We start from the raw sequence: 13,140 nt of genomic DNA, 5'->3' as shown, positions 1-13,140 counted from the left end.
ACTTGAGCCCAGGAGTTCAAGACCAACCTGGGCAACTTAGGGAGACTCAGTATTTAAAGAAAAATAAGGGCCAGGCACGGTGGCTCATGCCTGTAATCCTAGCACTTTGGGAGGCCGAGGCGGGCGAATCACTTGAGGTCAGGAATTCGAGACCAGCCTGGCCAACATGGTGAAACCTCATCTCTACTAAAAATACAAAAATTAGCCGGGTGTGGTGGTGCAAACCTCTAATCCCAGCTATACGGAGGCTGAGGCATGAGAATCGCTTGAACCTGGGAGGCAGAGGTTGCACTCAAGCCTGGGCGACAGAGTGAGACTGTCTCAAAAATAACAAAATTTTAAAAATTAAAAAAATAATTGGGCCAGGCATGCTGGCTCACACCTGTAATCTCAGCACTTTGGGAGGCCAAGGTGGGCAGATCATGAGGTCAAGAAATTGAGACCATCCTGGCCAACATGGTGAAACCTCTTCTCTACTAAAAATACAAAAATTAGCTGGGTGTGGTGGCGTGTGCCTGTAATCCCAGCTACTCAGGAGGCTGAGGCAGGAGAATTACTTGAACCCAGGAGGCGGAGACTGCAGCGAGCTGAGATCACACCACTGCACTCCAGCCTGGTGACAGAGAGGGACTCTATCTTAAAATAAATAAATAAATAAATAAATAAATAAATAAATAAATATTGGAAAGAGCTGTCCAAGAGGTGTGGACCTCCCTCTCTTACTCCGTTCACACTTTTGCACTCCCCCCACCCAGCCCCCCAATCAAGCTGCTGTTATCAAAGTCCCCAGTATTTCATGTTGCTACATCCAATGGTCATCCTCAGCCCTTGTTATCCTTGACCTCTAAGCCCGATGGCACAGGTGCACACTCCCTTCTCCTTGATTGCATTTCTCCAGTTGCCTTCTGGATGTGCCCTCTCCTGGTCTCCTTTCATTTCTGTTCATGGCTTATTTTCTTGGCTCTCTCCTTCTCTTATCCCCATGCTCTCAACGCTCATCCTTAGCCTCTTCTTTATTTACACGCAGCCCCTTGGCGGGACTCGTGATTAAAATCAGTCTTGTGATTTTAAATACCATCTGTATGCTGGAGACTCCCAAATTTACACCTCCAGCCCTGATCCACTTCTCAATTCCAGATTCATCTATCTCAGCTGTCATTCTGACAGCTCCACTCGGATATTTAATAAACAGCTCAAACTCAGGCCTACGAGTGGGCATCTGATCTTCCCCTAAAAACCTCCTCCACCCTCTGCCTTCCCTACCCCAGCTGAGGGCAACTCCATCCTTCTGGTTCCTCCAGCCATAAATGCTAGAATCATCTTTGACAACACTCTTTTCCCATGCCCCATGTCTAGTTTAATCTATCAGTAAATCCTGTTGGATCCATTTTCTCATTTTCTTTTATTTTTCTTTTTCTTTCTTTCTTTTTTTTTTTTTTTTTTGAGACAGAGTCTCACTCTGTCACCCAGGCTGGAGTGCAGTGGTACGATTTCAATCTCTGCCTCCTGGGTTCCAGCAATTCTCATGCCTCAGCCTCCCAAGTAGCTGGGAGTATGGGTGCGCGCTACCATGCCCAGATAATTTTTGTATTTTTTGTAGAGATGGGGTTTTGCCATGTTAGCTAGGCTGATCTCGAACTCCTGAACCTCAGTTGATCCACCCACCTTGGCCTCCCAAAGTGCTGGGATTATAGGCGTGAGCCACCGCACTCGGCCACCATTTTCACTTGATCTTAGCCAAAAGGCCGAGAAGCGATCGGCCCCCATTTTCAAAATAAAACCAAATATTAGCGACTTCTTTCTACCTCTACCGATGCCTCCTCCGTCTTAGCTACCAATATCTTTCACTTGCTTTATTGCAAAAGCCTCCTAACCGTCATCCCTGCTTCTACTTTCGCCCCTCACCCCACCCCACAGAGCACCCAGAGTTCACCTATTAAAACAGAAGTCAGTTCTGTCACCCTCTGCTTAAAACCTTCCAGTGGCTCCACTCAGTAAAAGCCAATGAACTCTAAGGCCTACATGGTCTACACAATCTCTCTCCACCCCCAGTGACCTCTCGTCACATCTCCTCACCTGCCTGCCCTGGCTCACCCCATACCAGCCACCCTGGCCTCCTTGCTGTCCCTAGAACATGCCAGTCATACTCCCGCCTCTAGGCTTGGCACATACTGCTCCCTTTGCCCATAACCATCTTCCCTTAGATACCTGCAAGGCTGGCTCCCTCTCCCACCTTGTGGGGAAAAGAGAGATCAGATCACTACTGTGTCTGTGTAGAAAGAAGTAGACATAAGAGACTCCATTTTGTTCTGTACTAAGAAAAATTTTTCTGCCTTGAGATGCTGTTAATCTGTAACCCTACCCCCAACCCTGTGCTCGCAGAAACATGTGCTGTGTGGACTCAAGGTTTAATGGATTTAGGGCTGTGCAGGATGTGCTTTGTTAAACAAATGCTTGAAGGCAGCATGCTTCTTAAAAGTCATCATCAATCCCTAATCTCAAGTACCCAGGGACAAAAAACACTGTGGAAGGCTGCAGGGACCTCTGCCTAGGAAAGCCAGATATTGTCCAAGTTCTCCCCATGTGATAGTCTGAAATATGGCCTCGTGGGAAGGGAAAGACCTGACCGTCCCCCAGCCTGATACCCGTAAAGGGTCTGTGCTGAGGAGGATTAGTAGAAGAGGAAGGCCTCTTTGCAGTTGAGGTAAGAGGAAGGCATCTGTCTCCTGCTCATCCCTGGGCAATGGAATGTCTCGTTGTAAAACGCAATTGTATATTCCATCTACTGAGATAGGAGAAAACCGCCTTAGGGCTGGAGGTGAGACATGCTGGCGGCAATACCGCTCTTTAATGCACCAAGATGTTTATGTATGTGCACATCAAAGCACAGCACCTTTTTCTTAACCTTGTTTATGACACAGAGACATTTGTTCACACGTTTTCCTGCTGACCCTCTCCCCACTATTACCCTATTGTCCTGCCACATCCCTCTCTCCGAGATGGTAGAGATAATGATCAATAAATACTGAAGGAACTCAGAGACCGGTGTTGTCGCGGGTCCTCTGTATGCTGAGCACCAGTCCCCTGGCACTCTTTCTCTATACTTTGTCTCTGTGTCTCTTTCTTTTCTCAGTCTCTCATCCCACCTGACGAGAAACACCCACAGGTGTGGAGGGGCAGGCCACCCCTTCACCATCTCACAGCTCTGCTCAAATCACTCCTCAGCAAGGCTGCCTGGCCCTCTCTGTTTAATTCAGCCACCCACCCCACCCCTTTCCTCAGACCTTCAGTACCCTTCGCCCAGCCTGACTTTTTCTTTCTTCTTCTTCTTTTTTTTTTATTTGAGATGGAGTTTCACTCTTGTCGCCCAGGCTGAAGTGCAACAGCGCGATCTCAGCTCACTGCAACCTCTGCCTCCCAGGTTCAAGCTATTCTCGTGCTTCAGCCTCCCAAGTAGCTGGGATTACAGGCACCTGCCACCACCCCCAGCTAATTTTTGTATGTTTAGTAGCGACGGGGTTTCACCATGTTGGCCAGGTTGGTCTCAAACTCCTGACCTCAGGTGATCTGCCCACCTCAGCCTTGCAAGGTGCTGGGATTACAGGCGTGAGCCAGCACACCTGGCCAACTTTTTCTTCTTTCCACGGGACTGACCACTTTCTAATAAAATAGAAAGCTTACATAGACATTATGTCTGCCCTTCCTTCCAGAATGTAGACTTTGAGAGGGTACGGACCATTGTTTTTGTCACTGATGTATCCCAAGTATTTACAATGTCAGACACATCCTAGGTGCTCAGTGAGTGCTCCCTGAGTGAGTGTGTGAGCTCTGAGAGGGGAGGGTAAGCACACCCCTGTGCTGGCAGTGTTGACAGCGCAGGGGTGCGGTGGGGTGGGGAACGCAGACATGGCAACAGGGAGGTAAGGCCCCACGGAAAGTGGCTGTGCTGCCCCTCCAGCCTCAGCCCCCATTCCTCTTCCCTTATTCACAACACCCCAGTACTACTGGCCATTTTTTAATTCCTTGAGTTCTCCAAACACCTACCCACCTCAGGGCCTTTGCATATTCTATTCTCCCTGCCCAGACCATTCTTCACACCTTCACGTAGCTAATTCCTACTCTACTTTCAAGTCTCAGTTCAAATGCCATGATTGTATCTCAGTGCCTGACAAAGAGTAAGCGTCCAATAAAGGTACAGGTTTTTGGCTGGGTGCGGTGGCTCATGCCTGTAATCCTAGCACTTTGGGAGGCCGAGGCAGGTGGATCACCTGAGGTCAGGAGTTCAAGATCAGCCTGGACAACATGGTGAAACCCCGTCTCTACTAAAAATACAAAAAATTAGCCAGGTGTGGTGGAGGGCGCCTGTAATCCCAGCTACTTGGGAGGCTGAGGCAGGAGAATTGCTCGAACCCGGGAGGCGGAGGTTGTGGTGAGCCGAGATCGTGCCACTGCACTCCAGCCTGGGCCACAGAGTGAGACTCTGTCTCAAAACACAAAAGATACAGGTTTTCAGTACACATTTTAAAAATATATATATTGGGTCTCACTATCACCCAGGCTGGAGTGCAGTGGTGTGATCACAGCTCACTGCAGCCTTCACCTCCTAGGATCAGGTGATCCTCCCAAGTAGCTGGGATTATAGGTGCAGGTCACCATACCTGGTTAATTTTTCTATTTGTTGTAGAGAAGGTGTTTCACCATGTTGCCCAGACTGGTCTCCAACTCCTGAGCTCAAGTGATCCTCCTGCCTCAGTCTCCCACAGTGTTGGAATTATAGGCGTGAGCCACAGAGCCCTGAAGTTTTCAATATACATTTAAAAATGTACTATTATCGGCCAGGCGCGGTGGCTCACGTCTGTAATCTCAGCACTTTGGAAGACCGCGGTGGGGGCGGGGGGGTGGATCACCTGAGGTCAGGAGTTCGAAATCAGCCTGGCCAACATGGTGAAACCCCGTCTCTACTAAAAATACAAAAAAAAAAAAAAAACTACCCGGGTGTGGTGGTGTGTGCCCATAGTCCCAGCTACTAGGGAGGCTGAGGCAGGGGAAGGCAACAGTGAGACTCTGTCTCAAAAAAAAAAAAAAAAAAAGAATAAAAATAAAAATATGCTATTATCATCCCATTTCACAGATGAGAAAACTGAAGCCCAGAGAGGTTACAATTTTTGCCCAAAGACCCATAGCTAATAACTGCAGAAACAATAAATATGTTGATTAAATAAAGTGGAGTTTGAAAGCAGTGACTTTGATGGTTTCTGGGATAAAGATAGGCTTCCCTGTGGAAAAATTTGTCCTGAGGTGATTGTGTGGGCTGCCTTCAGCCATAAGATCAAGGCTTGCTCCCTCCATGAAGCCACATGAGGTTTGGAGGTCTGTTTAATACAACTCTTAATCAAAGCGGAACTCACTCCACAATACTCCAGTCTCTGCTAACATACTGGGAAGCTCATTACTTAAAACAAAAAAGTCCTCTCCTTCAAAAAATACAGACATTTCACAGAAGAGATGCAAATGGTTAAAACAATCCGTAAAGAGATGTCTGACGTCACTCATCATGGAAGAAATGCAATGCAATGAGAAGGTATGTTGAGGCTGGGTGCATTGGCTCACGCCTATAATCCCAGCCCTTTGGGAGACCGAGGCGGGTGGATCACCTGAGGCAGGAGTTCGAGACCAGCCTGGACAACACGGTGAAACCCCGTCTCTACTAAAAACACAAAAATTAGCCGGGTGTGGTGGCGCACACCTGTAATCCCAGCTACTCAGGAGATGAGGCAGGAGAATCACTTGAACCCAGGAGGCGGAGCTTGCAGTGAGCCAAGATGGCGTCACTGCACTCCAGCCCGGGCAACAAGAGCCAGACTCCGTCTCAGAAAAAAAAAAAAAGTATGTTGAGTTTTTCAGTTTAGCAGAGTAAATTTTTTTTTTTTTTTGAGACAGGGTTTTGCTGTGTCACCCAAGCTGGAGCCACAGGATATATTTATATATTAAAAATATATTTATAATATTTATATAGTATGTAATACAAAAATACTATATATATTCCATATAAATATTACATATAGTACATAGATAAAATGTATCTACCGCTTGCCTAGCTCTCTGAGGTACACTTCTTGGCCCTTCCCCACAGCTCCGACATATTCTCCCAAGCCTTCAAGGTCCTTCAATATTGTTATTAGAGGCTGGGTACGGTGGCTCACGCCTGTAATCCCAGCACTTTGGGAGGCCGAGGCAGGTGGATCACGAAGTCAGAAAATCCAGACCATCCTAGTCAACACGGTAAAACCCCGTCTCTACTAAAAATACACACACACAAAAAATTTGCCGGGCGTGGTGGCACGCGCCGGTAGTCCCAGCTAGTCGGGAGGCTGAGGCAGAATAGCTTGAACCTGGGAGGTAGAGATTGCGGTCAGCCGAGATTGCGCCACTGCACTCCAGCCTTGGCTACAGAACAAGATTCGGTCGAAATATATACATGTATATTGTTATTAGAGGGCTATATGGAAGTAGCTATTAAACACGTGGGCTTTGAAGCTAGAATTCCAAACCCGTCTGCAAAGGTGTGCTTTCAGTTAACATCCTTTATCTGTAAGAGGGAAATCAAAATTATTTGATAATGTCTTGAGGAGTAAATAAAGCAATGCATATAAACTGTTTAGCCCAGACCGGTCTGAAAATACATACTGAATAATTTATTCTTATTTTGCCCATTATATAATATGCCAAAGTAAGTGATTACGGTGTGTTTTCCCCGACTATGCTGCCTAGGCTGGCCTCGAACTACTTGGACGAAGCGATCCTCAGCCTCCTGAGTAACTGGGACCACAGGCTGGCGCCACCCTAGCTTTAATTAACGCCGTTTTGTTGTTGTTATTCCCCTGCTCCACACAAGGGGCGCTGCCGCTCCGAGGCTGCCAGGGCGGGAGTCAGGCTGGCGGAAGTCTGTCTAGCCACCGCCACCGCCATCATGGAATACAGGCCCACCTCACCCCGCGGGTGTAGCCGCTTCGTACTGTCGCTTAGGCCGACCCGCTGGCAGCGACAACCAGCCCTCTACCTCTTTTCGCTCTCCGTTAAGTAATAAACCGTCTTTCCCTATAACGAGTCTTAAACTCTTTGGGAGGAATAATGCCGGCGTCTTCCGGGACCCGACCTCGCCCCGTGACCTCAGAGGTATACTTCCGGGACACGGAAGTGACCCCCGTCGCTCCGCCCTCTCCCACTCTCTCTTTCCGGTGTGGAGTCTGGAGACGACGTGCAGGTAGGAGGCCCGGGCGCGACAATCGGGGGGCATCCTGCGGCGAGGGGACCCTGTGGGGCTTGGGACAAGAGACGGGGGTCTTTCCGTGGGAACCGAGCTAGGTGCCGGGCAAGAGACGCGCGGCTGGCCCACCTGGATCCTGGCCAACTCGGGATTGAGTTCGTTCCTGGTCTCAGAAGGCCCGTTTTGCTTCAGGGAGGAGCTTGTGAAGTAAGGGTGAGTGCGGGTCCAGCCTGTTAAGGCCTCGGCCCCGCAATACGGCCACGGACACGGCCGCGTTTGAGCTGCACAGCGTAGTTAGGGAACCCGGGACAGACGTGGGCTCCCGCCTCTACCTCGCCAAACTTTTTTCTTGGTGATCGCAGGCCCACGCCTAATCTCGTTTGTTTCCTCGTCTGCAAAATAGGAATAACAATAGCACCGATCCCATGGGTTTGTAGTGATCATTCAAAGAAGGAAAGCAGGGAAAACTCTCGCACTATGTTGGATGCTTCTAAATCTGGACGATTCTTTCCGTTGCTGAGTCGGGCACGTTGCAAGTTCTGGGCGCTCAGGGCCCAGCACCAATGTTTGCTGTGCGCTTGCCCTGCGTTTATATACCCCTGATGACCACTCTGCTCGTTACTTTAGGGGATGTTAGGAACGGAGAAACTGCAAATTGGCATTTACTGAATGGCCATCATGCCGAAACATACTCATGCTTACGTAGTTGAGATATGCTGGAGCCTTTCTATGCTTCTCGAGGCAGAACTTTGGGCTTCTCTCCCGTGGCGCGTTCCTTACAATAGTTAACGCACTGGGTCGTGCTCGTTGGTCTGATTTGAAGATAGGAACATTTAACTTCGTACACCCAAGACTTACACTTGAAGTACTTACTGTGGTCACACACTTAACTAAAGTTTATATAGGGAAGGCACAGGAGAGATCTAGGAACACCTGAGACAGACTAGGGTAGTTATTTGTGGTGTACAGGCATCTTGGCAGGAGGCAGAGAGTGCTGGGCTGGGAGTCAGGACACGTTGTTTGTAGGTTTGGTTTTGCCACTGTCTTTACTGTGACCATAGGCTGAGACACTCTCTGTCTTCACCATCTGCAGGATACCGATTAGTGTTAGTGTCTTCTGAAAATGTTAAATTGTTCTGAACACCAGGAGGTTCAGAAGGCCTGGGGCTTTAGGCAGGAAGCAGTCTTATCCTAGCCTTCCACTTTCTCATTCATTCTCACCCGCCTTCCTCCTGTCAGTTTCTCTCGCCCTTAGATCTTGTGACAGTATGATTGCACTTATAAGGCCATAATAGGTTAGAGTTATTTAGTCTCAGGAGCCATCAGATTTCTGAGATGGGTCTTTTCCATTAGCCTGCCTTTTGGATGTATTTTAGTGCCTTTGATATTTGATGTTGGTGACAAAGATTTAGTTCTAAATAGTTGTGGGAGTCAAATCAGTTGCATTTTTGGCTTTTGAAGGGATCAGGTGGAGCACAGGAAAAAACAGGAGATGAGAGGCTTGAGGGCTGTGTTGGTAAGGGTCCCTTGAATTCTAAGCTGAGGAGTTCATGCAGGAATCCAGCAGCTCCCTCGCCCCATGAAGGGTGTTAGGAATGGTACCAGTACATGGGTAGCTATTGGTCTTGGGTTTCTTCTTGCCTTTTGGGATGCAGCCTTCAGGCATCTGCTGCTAGATCCCTAGGCTTCTATCCTGTAGGTGCTGTGAGCTGCGCTGTTGGTAGTTTCTGGGGAAAGGATACTTCTCATGGTACTTTGCCATATGGCCACAGTGGATAACCCCCCCAAGTGCAAGGAGAAAGAAGTTTTAGTGAGGCAGAAATGAGAGAATACAGTAGAGTATTGGATGGAAGAAGACAGGGACATGAAGCAAGACTTAGGGTTTCATTTAATAGCCAGGGGAAAGGGATTCTGGAAATGTTTTGTCTGTTAATCTTGAGTTTCTTTTCTTTCTGCTCAGAAATGGCACCTCGAAAGGGGAAGGAAAAGAAGGAAGAACAGGTCATCAGCCTCGGACCTCAAGTGGCTGAAGGAGAGAATGTATTTGGTGTCTGCCATATCTTTGCATCCTTCAATGACACTTTTGTCCATGTCACTGATCTTTCTGGCAAGTGAGTACCTGGGTGGAGAGGCATCCAGCTGGCAAAAGGCTGAGGAAGGCAATGGCTGGGACGGGCTAGCAGTTCAGGGGATTCTCTCTAAAGAAATGCTGTTTTGTCCAGGTAAGAAAATGTGTTTGTCCATTTAGCCCACAAATATTGTGATTTCCCAGGGGTTACAAGAGAGGAGACACATTCTTCGTCCTTACAGCGTGATGGTCATTGAATCCTTGGTTTCTTGGGAATTATCTTCTTTCCTTAGTTCCCTTTGTAGGAGCAGCAGTGGACTGCAAGTGAGCGCTGGGTGTGGGTTCCACAGCCATTTAGCAAGTTGTTGTGACTTGTGTGAAATCACTCAAATTCTGAGTTTTGGTTTCCTCATATGTGAAATGAGGACAGTAATGTCTGCCTTGTGGAGTAATGGTAAGGATTAAATGCAAAAGTAGATATATAAAATGTTAATACTGAGTTTAGCTATATTGGGCCATTCAACCCCACTGGACTGAACTCCATGCGGGCAGAGCCCATGACCATCATCCTCCACCATGACTGAGCTGTGTTGCTCTTCACTCATTAGGATATTGTAAGCACTCCTTGTTGGACGAGGAAGAAATGACCCTGTGCTTTTGTCCCCAGAGAAACCATCTGCCGTGTGACTGGTGGGATGAAGGTGAAAGCAGATCGAGATGAATCCTCACCATATGCTGCTATGTTGGCTGCCCAGGATGTGGCCCAGAGGTGCAAGGAGCTAGGTATCACCGCCCTACACATCAAACTCCGGGCCACAGGAGGAAATAGGTACGAGTCGCAGAGGGGATGGCTGGGTGGTAGAAAACCTGCTGGGCTTGGGTGCTGGAGCACCTGGATTTGAGGTTTGGGTTTTTTGTTGTGACCTTGAACAAGATATTTTAGGCATATACATACTTAATAATTGGCTCCTGTGTACACCCCCCAGCAGCTCAGTGTTGAGCACCCACTGTATACCAGGAGCTGTGTTTCAGGTACTAGAAGAGAGTGATGGGGAAACATAGACATGGTCTCTACCCTCCTTGTGTGGGACCGAGGCTGGTGGGAGAGTCAGACTTTAAACAACAGAGCACCAGGGAGTATGTGGTTTTCATTTGTGACAAATACCAGGAAGCACAAGTAAGGAGTTGGTGATAAAGTGTAATTTAAACTAAGGTCTAAATGATAAGTCCGGAGTCCTTCCAGTGAAATAAGGACAAGAGGAGGGTATTCCAGCTAGAGACAACTGCAGGGAAAGGTCTTGAGGTGGGGGTGAACCTGGGCACCTGTGAAGGAAAGAGTAGCATGAGGTGCAGTCAGAGGGGAAGACGTGGAGTCCTGTAGGAGAGGGGAAGGACCTGGATTTGAGTGATGGGGGCATGAAAGCTGAAATAGATGACTGTTGCATGAACAAGCCAGACAGTGGTCAGAACATAACAACAAACCATAGTGGCCCCCTCAGCCTAAAATATTTACTGTCTGGCTTTTTTTTTTTTCCTCTTTTTTGAGACAGGGTCTCACTCTCACCCAGGCTGGAGTGCAGTGGCGCTATCTCAGCTTACTGCAGTCTCTGGCTTTCAGGCTGTAGCAGTCCTCCCACCTCAGCCTCCCGAGTAGCTGGGACTGCTAGTAGTAGTGCCACCACGCCTGGCTAAATTGTGTATTTTTGTAGAGATGGGGTTTCACCATGTTGCTCAGGCTGGTCTTGAACTCCTGAGCTGAAGCAGTCCGCCCTGCCTTAGCCTTCCAAGGTGCTGAGATTATGGGTGTGAACCACTGTATACAGCCCTGTCTGGCTCTTTACAGAAAGTTTGCAGACCTCTGAACTAGCGGGGTGTTGGGATCTTAGAAAGGAGATCTTCCATTGACTTGGCCAAAGGCTCTTCTTAACTTAAACCTTCATTTTCTAGGACCAAGACCCCTGGACCTGGGGCCCAGTCGGCCCTCAGAGCCCTTGCCCGCTCGGGTATGAAGATCGGGCGGATTGGTAAGTGCCCCCCTCTAGCTAATGCTTGGGTTTATTTTGAAGCATTGGCCCCAAAAAGCACGTGCTGTGCCCAGTGGATGCGCAGCGGCTGGTCTGGTCGCTTTTGGCAGTTAAGTTTGTTAAGGGAGGCTGCAAGAGGCACCTTGTGACTTAAAAATCTCCCCCTGAATATCTCTGTCACCTTGATATGAATGTCCTGTTTCATTTGTGAATCTCTGTCCTACACTGCCTGGTGCAGGTAAAACTGACAAGAGATGAATTGTCCTTTCCTCCATTCTTGAGGTCATTGCTATTAGCATTTTGTGTGTACCGTCTCCTGCATTGTAGGATGTTCAGCATTTTTGGTTTCCGCCTACTAAATATCAGTTGGGCATGCCAGTCGTGTGACAGCCAAAAATGAAGTGGGGGGTACCAGCTTCTGTTATTAATACCCTCAGGCCTGTGATCTCCTGGCTCCTTACAGCTCTTAGGAAGGGGACAGTAGTCCTTCCCTGCACATTGTTCTGTGCAGTTAGTAGCGACATACACTGACGCCCCAGGCCAAAGTTCCTACTGTGTCCTACTTGAAGGATGATTTTGTTTTCTTGAGACAGGGTCTGGCTCTGTTGCGTGGGCTGGAATTCAGTGGCACAATCTCAGCTCACTGTAAATTTCGCCTCATGGGCGGATCTGTCCAAAGGATCCTCCCACCTGCATCTACCGAGTAGCTGGGACAACAGTGTGTGCCACACCGGGCTTTTTTTTTTTTTTTTTTTGTAGCGGGGAGTTTCACCATGTTGCCCAGGTTGGTCCCAAACTCCTGGCCTCAGGCGTTCCACCAGCCTCAGTCTCCCAAAGCCCAAAGTGCTAGGATTACAGGCATGAGCCACCGCGCCCAGCCTTAAAAGATTTTTTTCAGACTTTTTTTCAGTGTCTTTTTACTTAATGAAAAGGAGACAGTTGCAGTTACCCTGTCTAGAAGGGTTTTTTCCTCTAGAGAAGACGGTGGGCTAGATGTCAGAACCTGGATTTGTCCTGTGCCTCTGACATCTTGGGCACAGCTCAGCCTGTTTCCCTTTCTGGAAAGTGAGTTAAGACCACGTCAGGAAATTCGAGGAACTGGCAGATGGGGCCGCTTCACGTTCACATCCATCTGTTATGTACTGGGGAGTCATTTGGGGAGCAGCAGGATCTGTTGCTGATTGGTTAGGTCATTGGTCTAGGGAGTCCTGGGGGCCCTTCCCATCCAGCTCCAGGCAATGACGCTTTCTCTTCCTCTCCACAGAGGATGTCACCCCCATCCCCTCTGACAGCACTCGCAGGAAGGGGGGTCGCCGTGGTCGCCGTCTGTGAACAAGATTCCTCAAAATATTTTCTGTTAATAAATTGCCTTCATGTAAACTGTTTCAACTCCAGTCTTCTCTCCTTCATCAGGGGCTACTCAGGCATTTGATTTCTTCCTCCTATTTGGCTTGTTGGGAGAAGGAGCTGAGGAGAGCTGAGATCCTGGTGCTGCATTTGGGGTCTTTTCCATGCTACTTGCGGCATTAAGTTGCCTTGGTCATCTAAAGCAGACCAAGGCGTTGGAGACCTCGTTTTGAGTGGAGATGCTGGTTCTAAATATGGACCAATTCTTAAAGAGCCAGAGTGGGAACTGTTGATCCAAGTGTAGCCTGAAGCGAAAGAGGAGCCTTCCAGACCCATGCCATATATAAACACACGTGGGTGTGCATTCTCCCCCCACACCTTCTGTGCAAAGCTGGGAGCTCACTCCACTGCGTCTTGCTTTTTTTCACTTGGCA

General features: G+C 48.4%; 1 protein-coding gene across 3 annotated transcripts; it reads left to right on the top strand.

Moving 5' to 3' along the window:
* Positions 1-6,893: 6,893 nt before the first annotated feature.
* RPS14 (ribosomal protein S14) lies at positions 6,894-12,739 on the top strand. 3 transcript variants are annotated; one of them, XM_004042820.3, is made up of 5 exons: positions 6,894-7,264; positions 9,228-9,378; positions 10,003-10,164; positions 11,283-11,359; positions 12,624-12,739. In XM_004042820.3, exons 1-5 carry the CDS (start codon positions 7,132-7,134, stop codon positions 12,689-12,691), a joined length of 591 nt encoding a protein of 196 aa, XP_004042868.2. In that variant the 5' UTR covers positions 6,894-7,131; the 3' UTR covers positions 12,692-12,739. The 3 variants fall into 3 exon arrangements, with proteins under 3 accessions (XP_004042868.2, XP_063562948.1, XP_063562949.1); XM_063706878.1 differs by lacking the exon at positions 6,894-7,264 and adding an exon at positions 7,335-7,480; XM_063706879.1 differs by lacking the exon at positions 6,894-7,264 and adding an exon at positions 7,338-7,474.
* The last annotated feature ends 401 nt before the right edge of the window (positions 12,740-13,140 follow it).

This window comes from Gorilla gorilla, chromosome 4 (genome assembly GCF_029281585.2).
Source record: "Gorilla gorilla gorilla isolate KB3781 chromosome 4, NHGRI_mGorGor1-v2.1_pri, whole genome shotgun sequence".
Classification (NCBI taxonomy): Eukaryota; Metazoa; Chordata; class Mammalia; order Primates; family Hominidae; genus Gorilla; species Gorilla gorilla.
This window is presented reverse-complemented; position numbering and strand designations above follow the sequence as displayed.

Coding starts and splice junctions, on each gene's coding strand:
- RPS14 (XM_004042820.3), top strand. CDS start 7,132: ATGCCGGCGTCTTCCGGGACCCGACCTCGCCCCGTGACCTCAGAGGTA. Junction 9,379..10,002: donor GTCACTGATCTTTCTGGCAA/GTGAGTACCTGG, acceptor TTTTGTCCCCAG/AGAAACCATCTGCCGTGTGA. Junction 11,360..12,623: donor TATGAAGATCGGGCGGATTG/GTAAGTGCCCCC, acceptor TCCTCTCCACAG/AGGATGTCACCCCCATCCCC.